Here is a 27751-nt window from a genome sequence, read left to right as displayed (position 1 = left end):
CACACACACACTCTCTCTCACCCACACACACACACACACACACACACACACACACACACACACACACACACACACACACACACACACACACACACACACACACACACACACACAACACACACATGCACTCATACACACACCTACACTTAGACACATACACACATGCACACACACACACACACACACACACACACACATATCCGTATGCACACACACCTGCACACATATACCTGTGCACACATACACAGATATACATATGCACACATGCACACATGCACACGTACACACTTACTTACACTCCCTACTGTATGAGCTGCAGCTGCTCTTCCACATCTGAGTTAAAACCACACGAGCCAAACCAATAATAATCAACACACTGACCCCAAGAGACATACTGCTTAGTTGAACTTCAATAATGTTGTATCAGTTAATGTTGTATCAGTTATAAATGCACACTTTATGTATATGAAGTACAATCAGGATCTTACTTTACATGTGCATGACTAACAGTAAGAGACTGAATGACCCTCAGTCCTTCTGTCTCATTGTGTATCTGTGGTTGGCATGGTTCCCACGCTCACCATGTTCCCTCTCCTCCGCTCGTCTCCACTCTCTGCAGGTGTGCGGACGGTTACTACGGGGACCCCACCGCCCCCGGGCAGGGCTGCGTCCCATGCCAGTGCAACGGCAACGTGGACCCCGAGGAGCCGGGCCACTGTGACCCCAGCACCGGGGAGTGCCTCAAGTGCGTGGGTCACAGTGCAGGACGGAGCTGCGAGAGGTGCGCCGACGGTTACTATGGCGACGCCGTTGTGGCCAAGAACTGCCAGGGTAAGTGATATATAAAAAAACAGCTCAACTCTAAAACAAGACAATAGCTCGGAAATAAAAGTTGTCCATACCAAATATGTTTAACATTATAAATAAGCTTCCTGAAAGCCAGTCACCTCTAAAAAATGTAAATGCACTCTAATGACAGATTGTTATTATCGTATTAATAATATCTTAATTAATTAAGAGGTTACTGATTATCTACTCCAGGTTGGCAGTACTGTAGAATAAAAAAATATTATTAATTTTGAGAATTAGATTCAGGGCAAGGAACAAGTAAGAGAGTATTGGATTAAAACATTGCATTGCAAAAGCACTGGAAACAAGGAAACAGCCTGCTGTCAATAAATGTATAAAAGTGTTATTGTTCAATTAATGAATATAGAAAGATTTTCTGTGTGGTATTAATGTGTTGATTCATTGATAGACTGACTGAATGAGCTGAATTCATGTTGAAAGGCAGATTGACATAGCCAGTGCTGTGGATAAAAGCGTTAGCCATAAGCAGGCCAAAGTGCAGGCTCAGTCATCCTGAGTGAAAGTAGGCTAACTACTATAAAGTAGCATTAGTTCCATCCTTGGTCATGTGAGTCAATGTAATCCTCTAATGTAAATCCACCACATACTTACACGCGACTCAGGAGCTTGTAGCAAAGTGTAATCTGTGTGTGTATATACCATACACACTGTGTACACCCTTATTTTACTCTACCATAAAGGAAGTGTTTAATTGATTCACCAGTAAACAATCAACAGCCATGGCTCCTTTATAGCTGCATTTTGTTGAGTTGTTGAGCTATACTGTCACCTATAGGCCAGCAAGAGTAACTGCCAGTCTCATCCCAAGAGACATGTGTGCAGCCAAAATCTTCAGTCTGCTCTGAAATTTTGTCATGATTAATTAGTTTAATTTACTTGCATAATTATGTTTGTGTTTCTGCGTCTAGCTTGTGGTTGCCATGGAAACGGGTCATTGGCCAGTGTGTGTCATGTGGTGACGGGCCAGTGTGAGTGCAGACACCACGTGGAAGGAGGGAAGTGTGACCGGTGCGAGGTATGTTCAGCTCCCGAGAATATATGTGTGTGAGTGTGTGTGTGGTTCATAAGTCCAAAATGCCATTGTGTGTGTGTGTGTGTGTGTGTGTGTGTGTGTGTGTGAGAGAGAGAGAGAGAGAGAGGTTCATAGGGCATGTTTAGATCTAGTTTGTTAGATCCAGTACCTTCTGTGTCCGTACTCTTATTCATCCATCCGGGTCCACCGGTACCACAGAGTGCTCTTCCTCCAGCCCAGCGCTGATTGTCATTGACGCTGCTCCTCCACATGTCACCTTCATCTGTGGGTTTTTACCGTCTATCTAAATAATATTTTGGGCGGCATGCACAGCCTGCCTGATTAGGCCTGTAGTTGGAACCCATGCTTTTCTGCTTCCGCGTTCCAGCAGACACCAGCTGGTCATACAAGCTGCTTGCGCAAATGTTTTTCTCTCCATTAGCACGGTCAGATTGTTTATTCACACTCGGCTGGTCAGTAGGAGAGGCCGGACGGAGGCGCCCGGTGTTATTGGCAGAGTGCTCGGATAGAGACGCAGGAGTTAAGGGGGCTGCAGATGTTCGTGGCTGCCCGGTGTCAGATGTTGAGGGCCGGGGTAAGAGGTGCCAGGCGACCCCCAGGCTGCCAGGAGCTCCACTGGGGCCTCCTTGGACGGGATGGCGCTGCGTTTGGCACAGTGGGCTAATAAATACGAATGAGGTGTCTCAGCTGAAGCGAGCAGATAAATATTCCTGTTGGAGCGTGGTTTGGTAGTAATAAATGACCCCTCCACAACCGCCATGCTCAGGCACAGACACATACACACACACACATATACACACACACACACGCGCTCTCACACTCAAACAAACACACACACACACACATACAGCTCTGCTCTTCTTTTGGTGTGCAAGATTTGTCCTCCACTTGTGCAGAGGTCTTCCCAGCTAGCAGGTGATTCTGGTCCCTACCCTGATGTGGCCCAGAGGCAGCCACTGATTCAGTCAGTTGAGGTTTCATTATGAAGCTCCTACAAATCTATCTATGACTTTTTTGAAAGAGTATTTTGAAAAACCCTTATAGAAGGAGTGGTCTCTGTATCTGCAGTGTATTTCCATTCAATTAAGTAACCTGCATTGTCCGAGTCCCTACCGCATTGAGAACGGGAATACCTGAATTTCTATCGATCATTCTGACTTTCTTTCCATAGCAGCCGAAAGCTGAGCAGTCAACGTGGCGTTTCCGTCGCGTTAATCACCCATAGTGTGAAATGGAAACCCGGTTCTTATTGGCTTCAGTGTTTTTATTTGAATGATTACAGTCATTAGTCATCATGGTCATTAACACAAAAGCTAGTCGCTAACTGTCTGCCAAGAGTGTAGAAAAGCCTACACTGAGGATACAATGCAACCTTGTGGGAGAACTGCTGTGATTAGTAGCGTCTGTATAGACCTATTTATCATCAGGATCACACTTTGACTGCATGGTTGTTGATTACTGTGAGTAAGATGAGTAAAATGTCTCTGTGCTTCTCACAGGTGGGCTTCCATGGCCTTCTCAGCGGCCAGGGGTGTGTCCCGTGCAACTGTAGCCAATCCGGATCCACCTCAGTGGCGTGTGCCGAGGAGGGACAGTGCCAGTGCATCACGGGTGTCGCGGGTGACAAGTGTGACCGCTGCCAGCAGGGCTACTATAACTTCCAGGAGGGAGGCTGCTCACGTAAGACACACACTCACAACATGAGTGCACACTTAGCGGTTTTGTGTCTACTGATATAGACACCTATTTGTATTCACTGGTCATTTAGCATATGACCTACAAAAGAGAAACAGTTAGCATATTTACTGTACCAGTACTACGGTACTACATTGCATTTGAGTCCAGACATTGAAGACAAATCTACTAGGATTTGTTACCGTGTTTGTCGAGAAAGTTTCTATTTTATATTTGGGACAAAATTCAGAAATTCATTTTGAAATCCCTGTCCTTGTTTTCCGTAATCCTCCTCAGCCTGTGACTGTGCCTACACCCATGGCAACTGTAACCCGGAGACGGGGGAGTGTATCTGTCCTCCACACACCAAGGGAGACAAGTGTGAGATGTGTGAGGAGAACTACTGGGGACACAACCCCATGACCGGCTGCAAGGTAGAGTACACAGACACACACACACACACACACACACACACACACACACAGACACACACAGTAACACACACACACAGAAACACATGGACATGCAGACACATACACACACACACACACACACACAGACAGACAAACAGGTACACTCACAGATAGAAACATACACACTGATGTTATACACACACTCATGCTTGTGGATACAAATATATGAATGAATACACATGCACTCACTCACACACACACACGCACAAGCACACACACACACACACGTACACACACATTTAAATAATCCTGTCATTCTGTTTCTCTCTCTCTCCAGTCCTGTGACTGCAGTGGGGCAGGCTCCTCATCCTCCCAGTGTAATGTCACCGCTGGCCAGTGCCCGTGTCTGGAGTCCTTTGACGGCCAGAGATGCGACCGCTGCGCCATGGGCTTCAAGAACTTCCCACAATGCACTGCATGCAACTGCAACATCAATGGCACACAGGAGGAATTCTGTGACAAGAAGCTGGGCGTGTGTGGCTGTGAAGAGCAGGGCAGCTGCATGTGCAAGGTGCAGATACTGGACTACAAATCCCATAATCACCTCCTCCTCTCTCAGCTAATATATGCAGGGTTTATAGACACTTATGACAGCTCCACTGAAAAATGGTAAAACTATGGTCTCACTCAATGATGAATAGTATTACCTTCACTTCACTGCTTTTGATAGTGCCCATGTATTGACAATGTCATTCATTTATTTACTAGTCATATAACTCATGAATGTCAAATTCAAGCCCATGTATTTTAATTTCATGGGACTAAGGAAAAAGTAAATACTGAAGTTTTGAGACCACTAGTAGTAAACATAAAACTGAAAATTGATAAGTAAAGAAGTTGGTGTTGAGTTGGTAGACACCCTTTTGTCATTTTGATGTGTCCCTCGTGGTTGCCAGGCCAACGTGGGCGGAGGAGGATGTGATGAGTGCACGCAGGGCACGTTTGGCCTGACTGCTGAGAACCCGGCCGGCTGCAGCCCCTGCTTCTGTTTCGGGGTCTCATCGGACTGCGAGGAGATGGGGGGCCTCGTCAGAGTGCCGGTGAGTGAGTGAGGCCACCTCCAGCTGTATAGAGCACTGAGGACGCCTCTGGGTACTTTCACTGATCACAGACACTAATAATGAAGTAATAGAATTCATTTTTATATGCTGTTAAGACTGAGGGGGAAAGTGTTTGTTGATTAATGCCAGAGCACACCAGCGGACACACACACACACACACACACACACACACACACACACACACACACACACACACACACACACACACACACACAAACACACACACACACACACACTTTCTCTCTTTTGTGTTGTCACATCATCATAATCAGTATCCTTAACATCTTTTTGCACTCTTGCTGCAGTGAATGGCCCAGTTCTGTTAAGAGCTATTTCAGCTTTTTCTAAGTGTTAATATGTCAGTGCTCTCTGAGGGCAGCTCTGGGGTAAGGTTCTCTATCGGCTGCGATGAGGCATTGATTGGGCTCTTTTCTCAGATGCATAATGAAGAGAGTTCTTTTCTGGTGGCCTTCCTCTACATAAGTCATGGCTCTGTTATGCCTGCCTGTCCCAAGGACATAGAGATTAGCATTTTGGTGCAGACATATGCCACCACAGAGACAAAACATCTTTTTTTATTTGGGGGGTGGGGGTGGGGGGATGCCATCGCACTGACAACCAGATTTAATGTTAGCACATTATTTAGATTTTTTTAACTTCAGTATCTGATCAATTAGGCATTTAACAGGGTTTATTTTGGATCAATATACTTTCTGTGTAACACCCTGTGCACATGCTTATGCTATGTGGCTTTCTCATCTGATGTGTGGATTCAGCAATTAGTCTGATGAATAGTTTATCTGTGTTATTAACTTCTGTCTGTTGTAATTCCACTGGAGATATGATCTGAGCTCCTCAGTGTGTGCGCTTTATTAATGTTTCTGAGATAGCGAGAGCCAGACGTCTCAGGACGCACAGACACAGTGTCTCTGTGATAAGCCTGTCTGTACATACAGTACATCTGAAGTTACACAGACTCTCTTTCTCTCTCCGTCTCCCTCTCTTGATCGCTCTGGTATTTCTGTCTGCCATATTCTTTTTCCCTTCGTCTGCATGACTCTCTCTCTCTTTCACCCACTTGCTCTCCTTCTTTTCTTCTCTGTTTGCCTGTTTCTCTCTTTCTTTCTCTCACTCTCTTTCCTTCTGACCTATTCTCTCTCATTCTTTCTCTATCTTTCTCTTTGTCTATCCCCCCCCCCCCCCCCCCCCCCCCCACACACACACCTCCCTTCACCCAACACTCACACATAAACTCTCCCTCCATCAGCTGACACTGGGAGTGGACCCAGAGCGCCTCCATGTGGTGAGCCAGAGTAACTTGCGGGGCACGCTGGAGGGGGTGTACGTGCAGAATGCTGAGATGCTGCTGGACACCAGCCAGCTGCAGAACTCCCTCCTGACTGGGCCGTACTACTGGAGACTGCCACAATACTTCCAGGGCCACAAGGTGAGCCCTGCAGCTCCTCAGATACACTCTACCCATTACATCTGGAATGTATGGGCCTGTCTATCCCATGACAATGCATTAAAGACAATGAGCTATGGTTCTTTTTAACCTAAACATTAAATACAAGGAGAATATTAGATCATAATGTCTTTGTTTAAATGGTGAGGTTTGATGGGGCTTTTCTTCACAATGTTATGAATGATACCTAATGTTATTTTTGGTTGCTTTAGATTTGTATTATTTAACCATAACGATAGCATTCAATAAAAAGGTATTCCATTATAATAGTGTGTAGAAACGACAAGGTGTCTTGAACTGAGGATTTTATCAGTTGGTTCTTCATGCCATTTGCATTTGCTTGTTCCTTGGTAGCTGTTGTCCTATGGAGGGAAGCTCTCGTACTCTGTGGTCTTCTACGCCATGGATGCAGCAGGTCTGTCCAACTACGAGCCTCAGGTTCTGATCCGTGGAGGTCGACTGAAGAAGGTGGTCATCTACATTGACATGCCCGCCCCTGAGAATGGCATGAAGACCCGACAGGAAGTCCCTCTTACTGAGGTGAGCCTCTCTACCATCCCATCTGTCATGCCAGCTCACGCTACATCTATGTGCTAATTCACTGACTCACTGCTCCTGTTGTCATCCGTGCATTTATACTTTTCTTCCTGCATCTTGCCATCATTGTCACTCCCAAACCATTCTTTGTCAGTGTTTTTTTTTCTGGATGGTTTGTGCCATGTTGCATCATGTCAGTGTTGAAAGGGATGGCTAGAATAATAAAGAGAAAGAACAAAAGCATGACATGTGATGATGAAAAGCATGAACACACCTGAGATATGCCGACAAGATCTTAAGGAATAAAAGGTGTACCTTTGACATGTGTACCAATATATATGCTATATTTGTGTACAAATTAAATCGATTCAATGTATGAATGACTTGATGTTCAAGGACGCACAGTAGAAACATCAACACAATCATGAATAAAAACTGTCACCACGTATGACAGATTCATAGATTTTAATGTTTGTCTTTTTGTCTACGTCTTGATATATTTCTCAATGGTTAAAATTATTTTTGAAATGTGCTTTTCCTGTGAACAGCATAAATGGAAGTATTTCAACTCGGTCTCTGAGAAACCTGTCAGCCACTCAGACTTCATGTCTGTCCTGAGCAACATTGAATACATTACCATCAAAGCCTCATATGGAACTGGACTGCAGCAGAGCAGGTAGGCATACTTCCTACTTCCTCTTCCCTATGATCTATATCCTGTTATATATTAAAACATTTTATTGAATAACTTTACCCTTGCTGCAATGTTTTGATGCCATTGTCATATATATGTATATCAGCTCTTTCCACTCTTTATATTTGTATATTTTTTTCATTTTTCCTTTAAGGATCGCGAACATCAGCATGGATATTGCGATGGATGCGGAGGACGGGCCCGAGTTCACAGAAGTGGCAGGCTTGATCGAGTCCTGCGAGTGTCCACGCGGTTATGCAGGACTGTCCTGCCAGGTATGACCATAAACAGAGTCCTCTCCATTTCTCTCTCTCTCACACACACACACACACACACACACACACACACACACACACACACACACACACACACACACACACACACAAAGTAAATTCTGAGACAAAGTATGTGTAACTGTCTCTCCTTCAGCATGCTCAAAATCATTCCAATAGCTATGTCACTGTATCCACTCGACTCCCACAACTCCCACTCCATCCCATGACCCAGTTAGTCTCCCCCTGCATGGGGATCTTGGCAGGGCCGGGTGGGAGTGGTGGGGGAGTATCTGTCCTGGTTGTAAACGGCCCCATTGTCTTTCCTGTCTGCTGTGTCTCAGGAGTGCGCCCCGGGTTACTACAGGCAGCCGGTGTCGGAGCTGAACATGAAGGGGATGAACCGGCCGCTTATTCAGCCCTGCGTGCCCTGCGGTTGTAACAACCACAGTCGGTCCTGCGAGCTGGAGACCGGAGAGTGCCTGGTAATCTAACCATCACACAACCGTCTGCATGTCCACAGTGTAGTGGGACAGAGGCACAGAATTAGAGAGTGCCATGTCTTTAACTTGGAGCTGTGCTTTGAGCCTTTTTAGTTTTGTGAGTTCAACTTTAGGTTCCACTCATACAAAGAATGTTCTTCGTTCGTCTCCATTTGTCTTACAAGTTGAAGTTTTCTTGATACTTTGACAAACGTTATATTAAACAAGACCATTTGCACAACCTTTTTTTTACCTTTGGAAAAAAAACTTACTCATCATACTAAAAGGCCATCCATTATTCTGTCAGATTTTTCATTAAACCCTGAGCACAGGTTGTTCTGAGAACCAGACGCTCTCTCTGTGCACCAGTTCCTCCGGCTTCCTCACCATGTGTCTATTCTCTCTCCCAACCAGGGCTGCCAGCACAACACGGCCGGTGAGCGCTGCCATGTCTGTGCCCAAGGCTACTACGGCGCTGTGAAGGGCTCCATCAGGGACTGTTCCCTCTGTGCCTGCCCACTCCAGACTAACAGGTAAGAGGACACCACCCCACTATCTCTTACTGATACCTGTCCACCTTGTCCTGGTGACCTTGTTCTGGCCCATCTGAGCCAAGGCTAAGGTTGATGTGTGTGTCATAGTAAGGAAACTGATAACATCGGACGTCATGGGGATCAGGTGTCTGTTGTGTGTTGCACATGCAGCTCTCTGCCAGAAGAGGGCAGTGTAGTGGCTATGATTTGAAATGCTTCTCAGCAGATTGCTTATGATGAAGCCTAATTATGTGTTTTAAAGAAGCAAAAATATGGAGTATGTCACCAGCATCCAGCTGTACTAGGCTATAAAGCAGATGTATACACAGCCTGCCATGTCAAAGCCCAGATGTTCCCTCCACACTCACTCACTTCATAATGCGATGTCAATACGTCTACTCACTATACTTAAAGTGTCCCAGCTGTTAGGGGTGTGTGTAATAACTCAGTTTGTCTTTTGTCTGTTTTTTTCTCCTCCTTCAGCTTCAGTCCCTCCTGTGTGCTGGAGGGTGTTGGGGATTACCGCTGTAACGCCTGCCAACCAGGCTACGAGGGCCGCTACTGCGAGAGGTGAGGGTCAAAGGTCACCTGATGCCTTGTTAAATTTGAGGAAACAGGAGTAGGGCCATTAGAGTTAGAGATTAGATGATAAGGAGTAAGAGATAAGAATACCTTACCTTAGGGGAGACACTGTGGGGGCAGTTAAACACCACTGCACGACTGATTATGTCAATATTTTAAATAATATTAACATGTGGCATTTAATATTTAGCCATTATGTGCCCAGTGGTTAACTCATTGATAAGTAGAATGTTCTTCCTATGTTACTACTTGTTATTACCGCATGCACTTGAAGTAAAAGTTGGGGATATTTTAGGGTTAGGGTCATAAATGTGAGTAATGGGTACTTTTCAGATGTACTTGGGGTTAAGTCTGGGGTTAGTTCTGTGGTTAAGGTTATTAAGAGCTGTAATACTTTTAAAAGATACTGTAGTAATGACATTTTGTATTAAATTAGACCTATTAAAATACATTGAGATTAAATCAAGAGTGTTTTTTTTTTGTTGTTGTCGTGGTTCCCGTCCTTCAGGTGTTCGGTTGGTTACTATGGCAACCCTTCAGAGCCAGGCGGTCGCTGTCAGCAGTGTCAGTGCAGCACGGCGGGGTCTGTCCATCAGGTGTGCCATCACCTGACGGGTCAGTGCGACTGTAAGGTGGGCGTGAGGGGACAAACCTGCGAGGAGTGTGAGGCCAGACACGTGCTGATCAAAGACCAGTGTGTGTGTAAGTATCCAGCACAGCACAGCACAGCACTCTGAGACTGACATACTTACCATTGCATGTAACACACAGTGGTTGAATATTCCCAACAGACCACAGAAGCTTTACATACGAAGGCATACCAATTAAAATAATCGAAATACACACACAATCTTTGTGTAAATATACCACAGAATGATGCAAACAATCCAGAACAGATCAAGCAAGAACAAGTGCCTCTAGAAGTACACATATTAAAATGAGAACAAATGAGTATGAATTAGTCATGAGCAAATGAATACTGTAATCTGAAATCCATTAAACAATGATTAATCATTATGTTTGTAGTAATTATTTATAGGCACTTCAGTTTAGTTTTCAGTGTGTTTAATTGTATCTATTATGTGTTAGGTCATGGTTTTAATGTATGATGTGAGGTTTATTTGATAATTAAGGTGTTTTTTTGTTGGTGTGATTTGTTTGTTTGCTTTGTTGTTTTGTTTGTTGTATATTACATGCGTTGCTCTCTCCCCTCTATGCCCAGCTTGTGATGACCAGTGCACAGGGGTCTTACTGGATGACCTGGATGTTCTGGACATCTCCATCTCTTCTGTCAACCTGAGCGGCATCATCCTCGCCCCCTTCAGTCTGCTGCTGTCATTGGAGAATCAGACGCGGCATTTTCAGGTCAGAAAAAAATGACTGTCTCTCTGAATTCAAATGCGCACCGTCTGAGACAGACCTGGAACATATGCAGTAAATTACAACATAACTAAAGGTACATAACATTTTGTTTTCATTTCTGTTTGTTCAAAATGATTTTGTTTTTCTCCGCAGGACCTCATGTCATGGGAGAAAAGCCCGAGTCATAAGACGAACAAGGCAGAGACTGCTGTAACTAACTTCACTAAACAAATTGACGACCTTGAGGAAAAGGTAGGGCTCCACAGACTTAAACCTTAATCCTATCTTCTAACATATCATCTGCAAATATATGATTGTAAGTGACAGTGTCCTTATTCCTGCCTGTAACTGGAACTGCAGCCTCCATCTCTATGTAATAAATAAAATAAATACAAATTTAATTTCATTTAATTTAATGCCTTACAGGCCAAGGATGTGTCCAAATACGGAGAGGACGTGATCCAATCAACAGAACGGCGGATTACACAGGGCAATGCATTACTGGAGTTTATCAATAAGACTCGTGCTACTATACAAGGTAAAGGATGATTGATTTATGGGGAATGGATTTTATGCTGTTATACATGATAATCAGGACCATAGATGTAATATGACTTTGATTGTTTGGCAGCAATAACAGTCAAGTCTGTAGAATAGGACATCTAACTGGTGATTGGTTGCATCATGTGCTTGACTGGTTGTGATTGGTGCAGCTCTGGAAGAGGAGGTGGGTCGTATGAATGAGACAGTGAAGGAGGAGATGAGCGAGACCAACAGTACTGTCCTTCTGGGGCAAGTGGAGGCCATGCTGGATCAGATAAGAGGCATCAACATCACCAACGCCAACACCTCAGCTCTCACTGAACTCAGGTCAGTCAGGAGACTTTTCTAAGAACTCACTCCAATCCCAGAGCCATGAACTGTACACAAGAACTGCTAGCGTTTAGTCACTAGCACCTGTTGCTAGCACGTCTCTGCAGGTGTCATGGAGTAGTCTGCTCACTACTCAGCTCTGTACCTGCTGGTTACTATTAGACATGTTTGTGTACATAAGAACCCACACCAATCCCAAAACAATTCATTGTACAGAGGAGACCCCACTAAAGCTGGAGCATAAGTCCTGTGCTAGTGTCCTGTGTCTCCATGACTAAATGCTCCTCATTTAGGCAAAAGATTCATGAAAAGACATACAGTAAATATAATTTAGTTTTTTTAAATGTATGATCCTTCAAATTCTCTGACTCATCCCTGTGATAATAGTTAATAGAAAATTGAGTTTGATAACTTAAACATGTTCTAGCAGATGAGAGTGAAGCTATCAAAGTCCAGGGGATGTGATACGAAAACCACTTCTGTGTTGCTTTACTGTGCAGTGAGGCGGTGGCAGTCCTTGAGAAGGTACAGAAACAGATTGGGGAGCCTCGCCAATCAGTCGAGTCTCAGATGGAGGCCATCGATACGGCGCTGTCCAATCACACGCATCAGCTGCAGGAGGCCAAGGAGCTCATAATGGTGGCCAGGGGGCATAACAACCAGACCACTCAGCTGCTCAGCATCATCAACATCACCCTGGACCAGTTCACTGTGAGTCTCAAAAACACATCAACACTAACTGAGAGCATCTTCAAAGCCATCAGAGCAGTGTATTGATTTCTGTGATTGAGTCATATATAATTTGATGATAATAAAGAAATTATATGATTCAGAATAATGTAACGTAACAGGCAAACGTACATTATCAGTCCTTGAACAACTAATTTAAGATATCTTTATTTTGTGTAAAATATCTTTAAATGACTGCAGTAGTTCTAAGCCTGTAATGTGACTATGTATTGTAGTATCCTTGGATCTATACAGAAATAGACTACTCTCCATGTTAGCTTTGGTCTAATCACAAATCTGTTGTTGTGATTTATCAATAGACTTTGAAGCACAACGTGAGCACCAACACCCAGGAAGTGACCTCACAGATGGAGGAGGCCCAGGACCTCCTGACTGATGCTCTGAACATCGGTGGAGACATGGACAACATCACATCTGTACGTCCACAAAACCATTTCACTTATCATCATGCATTCCTCCTATAGCCCCATACCAATGCTCCTCCATAACAACATCCACAAACAACCACACAGACTAATGACTGGCACAGTGCAGGTATATTGACACAGACAAATACCAGAGAAGCAGGCCTCTTGATATATCCTTTAGCTGTGTAACATGGTAGTCAATCCCCCTGTTATCTATGGACAGGTCTAGTTTTATTCCTTCAAGCCTAAATGAATGCATAGCTTTCCTTTGAAATGCTATTGTTATACTAAATTGTCTTCTTTAGAGAAACTCAAACTGTACATTTTTCTTAAACATTATAGAGGTGCAAATTACAACAATAAATAACTCATAACTCCTTATGTCTCTAAAATGTAGTCAAGAACATTCAATTAACAAGAAATAAACATGGCTAGCGTTCTAAATAACAAAGTATTCCAGGTGTCCCACACATGCACTGTCTGCCTGTCTGTTCTTCAGGTGTGCTTTTTAAAAAGTCCCCTTTTCCTGTAAGAATCAGTAAAAGTCCTTACAGCAAATTATACACAGAAAATACAAATAAAGTAAACCATGTCACCATTTACAGGTATAAGTAAAGAGTGATTTTCTCTTTAGGGCTTTATCTTTACTCCCTCACTACTACCTCAACAGTTTAACGTAAACTTTATTACTAAACTGGGGTATGTGTGAGGGTGTGATCTACTGGCATTTATATGTGGCAGTGCCACACTGTAAAATTTAAACGAGAGTGATCTAATTTTACAAATGAGAGTATTTAAAATGTACAGGTTCTGTTTCACAGAGTAGCTGTTGGTCCTGGTGTGACTGTGTTGTGTTGTGTTGCTGTAGACTCTGGAGGAGACACGTGATGAGCTGGAGATGCGCTACCCCACTCTGAGGAAGCACGTGGACATGCTGGTCATGGACCTCAGCAAGAGAGACGCTCTGCAGATAGTCTACAGGGCCGAGGACCACGCCAAGGCACTGCACGAAGAGGCAGAGGCTCACAACATGTGCGTGTGTGTGTCTGTCTGTGTGTGTCTATGTGTGTTTCTATGTGTGTGTGTGTGTGTGTGTGTGTGTGAGAGAGAATGAGAGGCTCACAACAAGTGTGTGTGTGTGTGTGTCTATGTGTGTGTGTGTGTCTATGTGTGTTTCTATGTGTGTGTGTGTGAGAGAGAGCGTGATGTGATGTTGGCCGTGTATATTTATGTATTTCTTCTATTTATAAAACACCAGTATAACCACAATTCCATCATGCTTAATCACGTAACCATGCCAATAAAGCAAAAATAATCCCTCATTTATGAGTTATTGTGCAGCTTTGTCAAACTCTGGTTGTAATATTATATTCCTGAATAGGTCTTTGTCTGAGGTGCGTGGAGCTTCAGATAATGCCACCATTGCAGCCCAGGCCAACACTAACATCCGAGGAGACATTCAGGCAGCTGAGGACTTAGCATTGACTGCCATCCAGAATGCTACTCACGTACTCAACCAGGTGAGCCAAGCCAAACAAATAGAAAGGGTTATTTTGGCCATTTACGGTACCTCTTTGGAGAGAGAGAGACGTTCCCCAAGGTAAAAGATGGATTTTGGTGTTTGTTGTAGACTCAGTCAGAGGAGCCAATGAATGAACAAGGAAGACGGGCCCTGCAGCGTAGCATGGACGTCCTGGAGAAGAGCTACCGCATGAGCAACTACAGTGATGGTTTGTACCCATATACACACACACAGACACTAATGCCTACACACACATTCATAGACATACACACCTGTGACTCATGCAGATGTACACATAAACACACAAACACACAGTCATACACTAACTCAAATACCCACACATGCAGGTACAAACAAATGAATATTCATTAGGCCTTGGTCAATATCGTACATGGGGGCATAGCTGGTGCTCCCGTCTGTGCTAATGGTCTGTGCTAATGGCTCAGTCTTTGCTTCTCTGCAGGTCTTGTTGTGAATCTCACTGATGTGACTGACAGGCTGGCTCTGGCCAAAGCCAACATCCGCAACATAAGCCAGCTGATCCCAGAGGCATCTACATTCCTCAAGGACCTTCCCAGTGGTGCGTCACTATTGCAGACTCCTTGACTGTATTTAGGACAGATTGTTCTGCTGATTGTTGTAGAGTGATGTACTAGTGCAATATAATTCAGTGAATAACTATTCTTAATGTGAAACTAATAAGCAAATACCATGGGCTTAATTTGGGGAGTCACAGGGTCCTGCAAAAACTGTTTAGCTTTTTGCTCCAAATGAAGCCTATATGGAATTTGATGATTTCTGTTATTCTGGTATTAGAATTATCAACAGTGATAATTCATTCACCCTAAGCACCAGAGTCTTGTGCTTTTCTGTCCAAATTAGCTGATTTTTCAGGTGGTTTCTCCCAAATATTATAGCTTAAAGAACCATTTCTTTATTATCGTCTTTCCTGTCTCTCTCTTACAGGTAGCAAACAGATCCAGGAGACCAAGGAGCAGGTGGAGGGGGTCAACGCCTCTCTGCTGAAGGCTCTGGGTCGTCTAGAGCACTTGCAGGTCAAGCTGGAGCAGTCCACAACCACCGTGGCCGAAGCCAACAGCACCGCCAGGGGCACCAACGAGATGGTCACCGACTCAGAAAAGACCAGTACGTTAAAGTTCAGCGACAGAGTGGTCTGTTTTTATCTCAAACTGCCCAGGATTGAGATTTTAGGGTCACAAGTTACAATGCTGTAGGGCACAAGTACGGCTGTAAAACACACAATTATGTGCAGAAGTTGCTTAGCAAAGTTTTGTCTGCTTTATTTTGAAGAAGATATGATATGAAATGTGTTAACAAATTATAGCCATAAATGAGTGTGTAGTGATGGATATTATGTGATGCATTGTGAGAATGAGATGTCCGTGTCTTCCTTCCCCTGCAGCCAGTGAGGCGGCGTCGAAGCTGAATGAGGTGGAGGTGTGGACGGAGCGTCTCTTTGACAGGATGAAGCCTTTGAAGACGCTGGGGGAGAACCTGAGCAGGAACCTGTCCGAGATCAAAGAGATGATCAGCCAAGCTCGCAGGCAGGCCGCCTCGGTCAGTGCAGCGTGCAGACACACAAACACACACACATGCACACTCACACACGAGTCAGATGTACAGACGTTTGTCTTGTCTCGTTAAAGCTAAGATACTGACTAACACAAGCGGGCAGTGATACACAGTGATGTCACAGATGCACACACTCTCTCAGCTCTCACACATTCTGTCTGTATCCCCCCCCCCCCCCCCCCCCCCCCACACACACACACAAACAAACACGCCAATGCAAACACACTGATGTTTTACAAGTTCACGTGGATACGCACATACTCAGAAGAAATACATAGAAATCTTCGCTCAACTCAACTATCTGTCATCAGTCTACTTTCCTCAACAGCTTACTTTTTCGACTTTGATGACCAATCAAGTGACACTAACACTAATTTGCCCTCGTTCTTTAACCCCCGACTTTCAGATCAAAGTGGCAGTACTGGCAGAGCACGACTGCGTCAGGGCCTACAAGCCTGAGGTCTCCTCCAGCAACATCAACACCGTCACCCTGACAGTGAAGACGACCGAACCCGACAACCTGCTATTCTACATGGGCAGCAGCTCCGCCGTAAGCCTGAAATTCAGTGTTTTTGTATCAGTTGTATGACTGAAGCAGTGCCATGACTACAAATGTTGCCCAGGTCAAGGTGATTAGTATTCAGCACACGCCATAGCCTGCAGTGTAGCGCCATAGCAAAATAGAGCACAGTGGTAGAAAATGCCAAAGCTAAAAATACTATATGTGAGGCAAATTAATGAGATCATGTTTCTGTAGCAGTTGTTGAAATGGGTATATTTATTCTATGCTAGATTGATTCAGATAAGTGCCTTACAAAGGGAAAAGTATAAATGTTCATCTTTGTGAGCTTTGATTGTTTTGCATATGATTATCTAATTTGGGTGTGATTTCTCTCCGTCAGGCGGACTTTATGGCCCTGGAGATGCATCATGGGAAGGTGTCATTCACGTGGGACGCTGGGTCAGGTCACGCCAAGCTGGAGTACCCCGACGTGCAGATCAACAACAATAAGTGGCAACGGATTAACGCAACTCGGTAAGCTTTGCTTTTTTACCAAAACCAAAACTCATCCTCAGAAGTACTAGGGTACTAATTGTAATTGTAATATTTACTGTGAGAGCTTATATTCATTCAATATGATGATATACAATGGACAAAGTGCTGATTTAAAGTACATACCATGAATTTATTAATAAAATGTATAAAATCATGTACAATATATTCTAGAATACATATAAACATAATAGTAGATTTACAGTTTTTCACACTCAATACAATATTTAAAACTTCACACGGTGTACTTGACAAAAAACAGTAAACACTGATCATTTTGCTTCCACAGTTTCGGCAAGCATGGCACACTGACAGTTCAGCAGCTGGATTCTGCGCCCTTGCCAACAGTAAAGGCAACTGCCCCAGGGTCATCTACAGTCATGGACATCACTAAGGACACCTGGATATTTGTTGGTGGTCTAGGCAAACAAATCAAGGTGAGACAATGTGCCTCTGACAGAATGGATCATCTTTGATCAGAAAATGGAGGTCCTTCCTGTAATCTCAATACATGCCTATCACTCGAATACAGTAGCCGAGTTCATCACAGTTCTTCAACCAGGAGATAGAAGGTTTAGCTGTCTGAAAGCATAGGTTGAGTAGGATCATGGTGCATTGTAATGAGTGCATCAACAAAACTGAATTTTTACCTTCTTCACTACTTTGAACATTGGTGTTCTCCAGGAACCAACACTCAAACCGTATATTTTCCTGTTAATTTCTCTGCAGAAGTCCTCAGCAGTGAAGTTAAAGCAGTTCAAGGGCTGTATGGGAGAAGCCTCGCTGAACGAGAAGAACATCGGGTTATGGAACTATGCAGAGAGAGAAGGACAGTGTCGTGGCTGCTTCAAGAGGTACTGTCATGTAGCTCAGAAACATTTGTTGTTATCCATTCGGTTTATTCATAACTACATTTATCACAACTAGTTTGTATGTTGGTAGCCCCTGGGTTATTTGACCTGACCTGAATTCTGCTTGAGATTTTCATCATCCAATTGTGTAAATCCAATACATCCAAACTAAATACATCCTCCTCCATGTTTTCCCTTGTAGTCCTCAGGCAGAGGAGACCTCCTTCCATTTCGATGGCAGCGGATACTCTGTGGTGGAGAAGTCCCTCCGCTCGACAGCCACCAGTATCGTGATGTTCTTCAAGACTCTCTCACCCAATGGCCTTCTTCTCTATCTGGCATCAAACGGAACGGTGATACACGATACGCCATACCATGCACCATCATATCAACATAAATGTCAAAAGGAAAGGATAAGCACAGTGTTCATTGTGCTCATTCTTTTTTCTTAATATTTTTGCAGAGAGACTTTTTGTCCATTGAGCTGGTGGACGGAAAAGTGCGTTTGACCTTTGAACTGGGATCTGGACCCCTCACTATGACAACCACCAAAGTCTACAACACAGGAACCTGGTACAAAATTGCCCTGCAGAGAAATAAACGCAAAGGTGGGACCACAGTCTTAAGCAAGCAATGAATGAATACATGAGCAAATGAATTAACATTTTTAAGGTTTTTGTGCTCTTGCGAGGTCTTGCTGGGTTTAGGTCTCTATTACCGTAACAAATATTTTTGAAATAGTGCTCATCGATAAGCGTCCATGTTTATTAAATGAATATTAACTATCAGTATATTATTAATATTTGCATGCTAGTGTACCCCATAGTAAAATGACATGTATGATGAGATGTGTGTTGTTTCCAAAGGCTATTTGGCTGTCATGGCAGCAGACAACCCCTCAGAGCGTGAGGTCACAGAGAAAGAAGCTCCAGATGGGGCGTCCGACCTCAACCGCTCCGACCTCGACCCCATTTACATCGGAGGCCTCCCTATGTCTCGACCAATCAGGTAAGAGCTACGCTGACTCAGTCTCAGGACAAGCACAATTCTCTGTCTTAACGTCTTAAACCGAGTTCCTTAGCAACTGCCACTGTACCAAAATCATGGTTCATACCCATCAGTGATACAACTTAATATGTTTTTATTTTAATGAAAGCCGTTACATATTTAACTGAAAACAAGTGTTTCATCTGTGCAGGAGGCAGGTGGTGGCACGCTCATATGTAGGATGCATCAAAAACGTGGAGATTGCTCGCACAAACTTTGACTTGCTGAGGAATTCCTATGGTGTAAAGAAAGGTTGTGTTCTAGAGGTAAGACCTGAAGAAAGTTTTCAAGTAAAGTAAATTCTGACATTATGACTTATTGCTCTACATTTCCAGTGGTAACATCTGTGCGAATTGTTTTATTTTTAATACATCCACAGTATGTGACAATTAACATATGGACATGTGTCTTTGTGTGTTCGTAGTTTCCACAGTATGTGACAATTAACATATGGACACGTATCTTTGTGTGTTTTGTAGCCCATCCACAGTATGTAACGATTAACATATGGACACTTTGTGTGTTTTGTAGCCCATCCACAGTATGTAACGATTAACATATGGACACATATCTTTGTGTGTTTTGTAGCCCATCCACAGTATGTAACGATTAACATATGGACACGTATCTTTGTGTGTTTTGTAGCCCATCCGCAGGATGTCAGTGCTGGGTGGAGGTTTCCTGGAGATGCCCTCCATCAGCCTGGATCCCCAGATGGAGCTCATGGCCACCTTCTCCACAAAGAATGAGTCAGGCCTGATCCTTGCTGGCTTTGGCAAGATGGCGAACCGCAAGCGTCGACAGACACACCAGGTACATTTATGTTAGGATGCTGGCTCTTGAGGTACCTAGAAATGTACCACAAACGTGTGTATGGGAATTCAGTCAACTGTGGAAGTCATTCAAGTTCGTAGCTTATTTAAGTCGTACCTAACCTCTCTCTCTCTCTCTCTCTCTCTCTCTCTCTCTCTCTCTCTCTCTCTCTCTCTCTCGCTCTGTCTCCCTCTGGCCCCCTCCCTGCAGCCTTTCCTGGCTGTCATGCTCGTGTCTGGTCGACTGGAGGTCCATGTAAACATGGCTGAGGGAGGGAGTTCCCACAAAGCTGTCATCAGATCCTCGACAGGAACCTTTGCTGATGGGAAAGAGCACTCTCTCATCCTGCAGAGGAGCAAAAGGTGCACATCACTCACTGACACAAACACTGGGTTGCCATGGCAAAGGGATAATGTTTTTTACCCCAGCAGTAAGGAATGTGGGATATGCTTTTTTCAGCCTCCACCAACCCTGAATGTGTAAATACTCATGCCACTACTCATGCCATAGTGTTTACGCAATACTTCTCCATTGTGTACAGCTTTAACCTTGCCTATTCTAAAATTACATGTGAATCACATGAATAACACCTACTTTAATATTTTTTAAATGTACTTTTAAATCAAAGTATCTGCTTTGGAAAAACTACTCTCAGAACATGATTAATTATTCATTACTGATAACTAATTACCTGATTTCTCAGTCCTGTATGGTATACACACACTCATTAAAGATGAATCTGTCTCTCTTTCCAGGACGATGCACGTGCTGGTGGATGAGGACCACCAGACCTCAGTGAGACTGGGCTCCTCGGCCGATAAAGGCTCACTGATCCTGGACCACTTCTACGTGGGAGGAGTCCCACCAGGAGAGGGCAGCAGCGTGCTCTCAATCAGCACATCCTTCTACGGCTGCATCAGGAACCTCGCCCTGAACACCGAGTGAGTGAGACGAGCACAAACACTAAGCACCAGTAGCATACAGATACGGGCTTTCTGAAACCGACTGTCTAAATTCTCATAATCCTTGTCTTTCATCAGGCTGTTGGACCTGTCCAGTGCCCTGCGGTACGAGGGAGTTGACATGGACAGCTGTCTCCTGGAGGAACGGCCCAAACGGGTGGTTCTGCCCGACGAGACGGATCTAGAGCCCACCCCTGACCCGGCCAAACCCCCCCTGGCACCTCCAACTGAACTCAGCGCCATCACACCAGGCTCCACCTCTGTAAGCGTGATACGACTCCCAAAACCCATAACACCACCATGCATTCACAACCAGATCACTACACATGTTACCAAAAATAGAATATCAGATCGTAATATCATATTATAAATCACAACATGGATACTCAAGGATCCCAACTAAGAGGGGCACCAGTGAGGCAAATTTCGAAGAGGCCACTGAGAAACATTCTTCATTATTTCATAATGAATGAGAAGCGTTCTTGGTTATGTGATTATGACTAAGTAGCATTCTTTGGCTGCCTGTGTGATTAGTCTGTGGAAACAGAATGATTCATTCTTCTCATTATCTCCCGCATGAAGTGTACTCTGGCCTCTGACCACAAGTGTCTTGTATCATAGTATTTCTCATAATAATCTCTCTCCCTCTCTCTCTCTCTCCCTCTCCCTCTCTCTTTCTCTCTCTCTCTCTCTCTCTCTCTCTCTCTCTCTCTCTCTCTCTCTCTCTCTCTCAGTGTGCTACCATGGACGACACAGGAACCCTCGGTGAATCCCACCAGTTTGGGCTGTCCAGGAACAGCCACATGATCCTGGCCTTCAAAAACAGGACAGTGAGAACAAGGTGAGCTGAGCCGTGATTCCCTCACATTCCACCCAGAGGCCCTGCCGCAACAAGCCCTTATTTGGCAGAAAAACTCAGGGATGCCTCAAATAGTCATTTGTCAAGTCAGCCTAGTGGGCTGAAGATATAAGCTTTCATATTGGACTGTAGACAGAGCAAATCATTGGACAGAAACATCTGTATGCGGGGATGACTTAGTACAAGACATACATCCCTAGACACCACAACAGCATTGCTCTTCTCCCCTAGAGGCAGTATACATCCATTTCCATATCATCTCTGTCAGAGACCAAACATCAAACACCTCATCATTATCAGGCATACTCTCTGTAGTGATGGTGTTCCTCATCCTGAGATAGATATTCATGCTTTACAACTCACAACATATTAGTTAAAAAACGGAGTGCATATTTAATAGCTGCTCATTAGGTAATGACCTGATTTTTTCCCCCTTCGTGTCTCCATTACATCAGAGTCTCCAGGCTCAGCTCTCTTTCTCTCTCTCTTTCTCTCTCTCTCTCTTTCTCTCTCTCTCTCTCTTTCTCACTCATGTCTTATTCATGTGCTGATGGAGTTTCACACACAAGAGACACACACAGTAGAAACAGTGATCCTGTGTAGGTCCTCTGAGGCAGCCTGTGTCAGACATGTAGTCATTCACTGATTTAGGAGCAGTCATGAGTGGAGGACAATGAATGAAAAAAGGGTCTTCATGTCTTCTTTTACTTTATATATTACAGAATGGTGAGAACGAAACCAAAGTGCATTGACTGATGTTTTTTTTGTTGACAAAAAGAATACATTTTGTATGTATCATCTATGTAGTTCTTTAAAAAATAGGTCTTCTACATCAGTAAAAAATAAAATGTGAAGTTAAATATTTGATGGTGTTTGTATTTCCTCTGTGCTTTTACTAATTCAACATCCCGTTATCTTCATGTTTTATTTTGGCAGCTTCTCCGTGAAGCTCTCGGTGCGCACGTTTGCTGGCAGCGGCGTGCTGTTCTACATGGCCAATGCCAATCAGATGGACTACGCTGTGCTGCAGGTGCATGGTGGGCACCTCTTCTTCACCTGTGACCTGGGCAAAGGGCCTGCCACCGCCTCCCTGCCCAAGCGCATTAACGACGGCCTCTGGCACACCGTGAGTCATGTCTGCCATGTCCTCTCATACTCGGCCCTCATCACTGTTTCACTCGTACTCGGGTCAGCCTAAGTGGAAACGACAAATACCACCACTCACAGAAATATTATAGGGTGTACATGCACTTTAGACCCGAGCTCGTGCTTGAGTAGTCTTGAGTTAGAATACTTTATAGGTTTTCTGTATTTTTTCATTATCTGTTTATCTCTCTGTTTTACACCTGATAGAGACACTGACTATATGATGTCTTGTGTGTGTGTGTGTGTGTTTGTGTTTGTGTGTGTGCAGGTAAAGACAGAGTTTGGTAAGAAGAATGTAAAGATCAGTGTTGATGGAGAGGAGTCCAATCGCGTTCAGGCCAAAGGGCACACTCTTGACGTGGAAGGAAACCTCTATCTGGGAGGCCTGCCTGCCACCTACATAACCCGGAGGATCGGAAATGTACGTCTGCATCCTCATCCTCATCCTACCTTCCCTTCCCTTCCCACTCCCATCTCCCACCTGCTCTTTATGTAAAGTGTTACTTTGTCAGTGCATACAGTATGTCCTTGGACTATGAAAACAAATATGTTGTACTAATTAAATGTAATTACTTGTATCTGGTCAACGTGAAGTCATGGTTAATGTAATCATTTTGTACATGTGTTGTTATATGACCGCAGTTTAAATGTTTCATTTACGTTGATTGGGTTATTTGGTAATGTTACTGCAATTAGACACTTGCAGTTGCACTGTGTGAAAGTGAATCTCTTATGTAGTAGTAGCTCTTTGCAATTGGATAGCATGAGCTCGGGTCTAAAGGTGCATGCCAGAGGTCTGCATGTACCCTTGGCAATTAAGTAACCCTCTGTCTGGCCTGCCCTGACCCAGGTGACCCACAGTCTGGCGGGCTGCGTTCAGGGCGTGCTGCTGAACAGCGTGAAGATGAACACAAAGAGGCCACTCTCGGCGCACGCCACCGGCGAGTGTTTCAGTTCGGCGCAGGAGGGCACCTTCTTCAGTGGCAGTGGATACGCAGCATTCGGTGGGTGCACACAGAGATGCAGAGCGCCAGTGCACAACTGGCCATCTACTTCACTGCTTCATATTTACTCATCAACATTTACAATGGGTCCTCCATACGGTTACACATAGGCAGACTGAACATACACGCATGCCGAGATGCACACCTACACACATGGTTGACACTGTCGTCACTGTTCTCTACCCTATGAAAGGGCCATGAAAGTCTAGGGAAGAGGGACGTGTTCTCTGTTCTCTTTACCTTAATCAAAAAGGGGCATTAATGTTCCCTGTTGTGTGTTCCTTGTACCCAAATCAAAGAGGGGTATTTATGTTCCCTGTTCTTTCTTCCCTGTACCCCAATCAAAAAGGGGCATTAAGGTTCTGTGTTCTCTGTTCCAAAAGTAAAAAAAAAAAAAAAAAAAACTGCCTGTACCCTAATAGAAGAGGAGTATTTATGTTCTGTGTTCTCTCTGTTCTGTCTGCTCCCCCAGTTAAAGAGGGCTACAATGTGGGCTCGGACGTGACCGTGAGTTTGGAGTTCCGCTCTACCGGACTAGACGGAGTTCTGTTGGGAGTCAGCAGCCCCAAGATTGATGCCATTGGCCTGGAGCTGGTCAATGGACAGGTAATCAATAATCAGTAATCAATGTCAGACATGATCATGAATCCACTTTTTACAGTCAATACAAAAACATTAATTGAAAGGTATTTAAATATGAAACCTGATTAAATGAACTTATATATGAACATACTATATAATAAAATGTGTTTCATTGTCTTTGGCTCTTGTGTCATCATGGCAGCCTCATTGTGTACTCTGTCTGGACTTGGTGAAGCTGTTATAATAAGCATGTGTGTTTATACAGGTGGTCTTTAACGTGAACAACGGGGCAGGCCGTACCTTTGCATCCTCGCGGAGCAGTCGCTGGTTCTGCGATGGCCGCTGGCACACTGTGGTGGCCAAGAAGTTCAAGAACAGCATCAGCATCACTGTGGACGGGCTCACCGTCACCACGCCCAACCCCTACCTCTCATCCACCTCTGCCGAAACCAAAAACCCCATCTACGTGGGAGGATATCCAGGTATGAGAAACACGGCCCCTCTGTATCTCTCCCTCTCTCTTTTTTTCACACTCTCTGTTTCTGCTTATTCCTTTACTTTCTCTGCTTTATGTAGGTGAAGAATATACTATAAGTCATATTGATACTGTTGGTGTTTAATGCTCATCATCCCTTAGAAAATGTTTAATAAATATGTATATACTTTTTATTATACTATGTATATATATGCTATTTTTATATATATTTCTTTTAATTGCATTTCTTGTTCTTGTTTCTGACAAGAATCTCTAACTTCTTTCTTTCTGTCACATGTACAGCTGATGTGAAGCAGAACTGCCTGACCACAAAGACTGCGTTCCAAGGCTGCATGCGTAACCTGCGTATTTACAAAGGTCACGTGACTGATGTCTTGGACTTCGGCTCAGCGTTCCTCCTCCATGGTGTCACTCCCAACTCCTGCCCTGGGAGAACCGCCTAAAACACTCGCTCCCTTTCCCCCGGAACATTCCGTACCTCTCTGTGTATAATGTTTTGTATAAAAAATGTAATAATTATTTGTTTTTGTTTTGAAAAAAGAAAATCCATAATTGTTTTTAAAAAGGTCACTGTTTGTCTAAAATATGATGTTTTGAATGTTCATTTCAGACATGGATGTCAGGGAATGGTAACATGAGTATTAAAAGGTCAATAGCATTTCAAATGTGTCTAAAATGAATTTAGAATCATGTCTGTCACAATGCAATAAATGCAATGAAATTCTCAGGAAAATGTCTTTGTAACAATTTAATTATTGAGTTTATAATGAACCCAGTCAGGGCCTCTGATAACAAGCCCAATTAGATGTTTTCCTAAGGATGCTGTCACTAGCAGAATAAACAAGCTCACTAAAAAAAAAACGTTAAAATAATGATTACCATTGATTTTGTCTAAATTGATGAATCCATCCATAATTGTCTGGTAGAAACATCCCTTACTATGGCATAGCTGTCTGTGCCTTGAGTGCTTGCTCATATACTCCATTAGTGTGGTCCATGTCAAAAACTTGATACGTATAACTGCTCTAAGCTGTGGGTTAGAACCTAGGACCTTGAGCATGGGAGAGCCCTCCTTTACATTTAAGGCTTAAAGGTAGAGTCTGCCATCCCAATACAATTTTTGACAACTTTTCCCTAGCTGCCAATCTGGAGTGTGCACCCAACAAAAGCTCTGGCGCTCACACACAGTCCTGACGCTGTAAATGGAAAACAAACACGGCCGCTCAGACCAAGCCGTAAACAATTCCAGCCAATCAACATGGGAAGGGTGCAATTTGATTGGCAGTTGAGCTCAGATATCAACAACATTTCCCGAGAATTGCAGACTCTGCTTCTAAAGTCATGGTGGTCTAGAAATATAATGTGTGTGTGGGGGGGGGGGGTGGGGGGGGGGGGGTCGTCATACTGCAGACAGATGTGCAAGATCAGGTGTTGTAAGCGTGTATACACAAGTAGGCATGCCAGGCTTCCCATCACGTTGACAGTGTTTCTATTGTACATTCATAGCAATTCCACTGCATTCAGAACAATTGACTCACTTCTTCTAAACCTGATTTTGTACCATGACCAGTTCAAGTCCCTTTAGAGAGCAAACAATGAACGAGGATGATCAACATTGTAATGCACATTTTCCACAGTATTTGACTGCGTGTCACAGAACCAGTCTGAATAACTAATGATGGATAATGGATATGATGGATAACTAGTGGTCTTTGGTCTGATATATTTGTGAAGTTCTGAAGAAAAACTCATATGAGTGAGACAGGGAGGCAACCTGGGATCTGTGCTGTGACACGTGATCGCCATTCGTCACCACTTCAGAGAGACAATAACAAGCCAGCCACCCCTGAGGGTTACAGTGACAGCAAGGCCTCTTGTTAGTGAGTTATGTCACACTCTTGACTGGAAGCCATTGTCAAATGACATTCTGCAGTATGTTCTGCAGTGCATTTCCCCTTAAATTCAGCCATCTGTTACACAGCTATACTTCAAAGAGCACTAAGGGCTTGAGAGAGAAAAAAATGGAATCAACTCAACACCTGTTACATTTTTCTTGTCTCTTTCAATGTATTCATTTAATGCTGTAGTTCATGATATATGATTTCAATAGATCAGAGCAGCTGTTGATTCAAGGCAAACGTAAGTACTGTTGGCAGTGGCATATATGATGATATAAAACAAAAGAATACAAAATCCTCAGCTGTATGCAGCACACATTAGAATACATTATACACAACATCCTTTACATTACAAAAGGTATTTTTGCTACATTGATGTTTCAGAGGGGGAAAAATATATAGCAATGTAATTCCTGAGCATTGCGGACTATGTAAACAATGTTTTACAGGTCAATGCAACTGCTGCAGGTATAAGCGCCATACTACTCAACACCACAAAACTTAAGTTCGTTGGCAGGTGGGGAACCGTATCGGCAGGTAATCATGTGAAGGTGAAACACATGGCCCGGTACAGAGTCGGTCCGATTCATGCTGAAAAGATGTCAAATAGGCATCACAACGTCAACTCCCCATGTTCTAAGTTCCTTGAATATGAAGACAGTATTCCTAGTGTTGTTCAGGGTTTTATTTGAGAAGGAGGAGTGGCAGTAAGAAGACAGGCAGTCTCTTCCTCGGTGCCTCCATATGAATGTGTGTGTGTGTGTGTGTGTGTGTCACATGAGTGGATGTCAGTGTATGGTCAGATTAGGGTTGACGTACAGTCACAGTTTCAGGTGTGTTAGATCAGCCTGACGTG

The 27751-nt window shown here is 43.8% G+C and overlaps 1 protein-coding gene across 1 annotated transcript in view; it reads left to right on the top strand.

The window, feature by feature from the left end:
• lama1 (laminin, alpha 1) overlaps positions 1–25440 on the top strand; it is a gene marked incomplete at both ends in the record, with an annotated part of 52885 nt that extends 27445 nt beyond the window's left edge. Inside the window, 45 exons of the mRNA XM_080854764.1 lie at positions 620–831; positions 1779–1885; positions 3403–3583; positions 3875–4011; positions 4328–4561; positions 4947–5090; positions 6379–6558; positions 6931–7116; positions 7662–7789; positions 7962–8082; positions 8424–8564; positions 8976–9094; positions 9578–9664; positions 10185–10378; positions 10899–11041; positions 11192–11290; positions 11465–11576; positions 11752–11908; positions 12412–12622; positions 12961–13077; positions 13937–14100; positions 14450–14588; positions 14699–14798; positions 15054–15170; positions 15557–15736; positions 16014–16168; positions 16590–16733; positions 17086–17219; positions 17527–17674; positions 17967–18091; positions 18291–18441; positions 18552–18696; positions 18955–19096; positions 19287–19401; positions 19781–19948; positions 20159–20310; positions 20704–20889; positions 20989–21172; positions 21645–21751; positions 22706–22895; positions 23184–23336; positions 23766–23919; positions 24392–24525; positions 24767–24983; positions 25280–25440. Of these exons, the coding sequence (XP_080710890.1) occupies positions 620–831; positions 1779–1885; positions 3403–3583; positions 3875–4011; positions 4328–4561; positions 4947–5090; positions 6379–6558; positions 6931–7116; positions 7662–7789; positions 7962–8082; positions 8424–8564; positions 8976–9094; positions 9578–9664; positions 10185–10378; positions 10899–11041; positions 11192–11290; positions 11465–11576; positions 11752–11908; positions 12412–12622; positions 12961–13077; positions 13937–14100; positions 14450–14588; positions 14699–14798; positions 15054–15170; positions 15557–15736; positions 16014–16168; positions 16590–16733; positions 17086–17219; positions 17527–17674; positions 17967–18091; positions 18291–18441; positions 18552–18696; positions 18955–19096; positions 19287–19401; positions 19781–19948; positions 20159–20310; positions 20704–20889; positions 20989–21172; positions 21645–21751; positions 22706–22895; positions 23184–23336; positions 23766–23919; positions 24392–24525; positions 24767–24983; positions 25280–25440 (6775 nt within the window). The remainder of the gene's footprint in view (positions 1–619; positions 832–1778; positions 1886–3402; positions 3584–3874; positions 4012–4327; positions 4562–4946; positions 5091–6378; positions 6559–6930; positions 7117–7661; positions 7790–7961; positions 8083–8423; positions 8565–8975; positions 9095–9577; positions 9665–10184; positions 10379–10898; positions 11042–11191; positions 11291–11464; positions 11577–11751; positions 11909–12411; positions 12623–12960; positions 13078–13936; positions 14101–14449; positions 14589–14698; positions 14799–15053; positions 15171–15556; positions 15737–16013; positions 16169–16589; positions 16734–17085; positions 17220–17526; positions 17675–17966; positions 18092–18290; positions 18442–18551; positions 18697–18954; positions 19097–19286; positions 19402–19780; positions 19949–20158; positions 20311–20703; positions 20890–20988; positions 21173–21644; positions 21752–22705; positions 22896–23183; positions 23337–23765; positions 23920–24391; positions 24526–24766; positions 24984–25279) is intronic.
• Between the last annotated feature and the right edge of the window lie 2311 nt (positions 25441–27751).

The sequence above is a fragment of the Sprattus sprattus genome (assembly GCF_963457725.1).
Source record: "Sprattus sprattus genome assembly, chromosome: 17".
Lineage (NCBI taxonomy): Eukaryota > Metazoa > Chordata > Actinopteri > Clupeiformes > Clupeidae > Sprattus > Sprattus sprattus.
The sequence above is the reverse complement of the archived record's forward strand: the minus strand, read 5'-3'. Positions and strand labels throughout refer to the sequence as shown.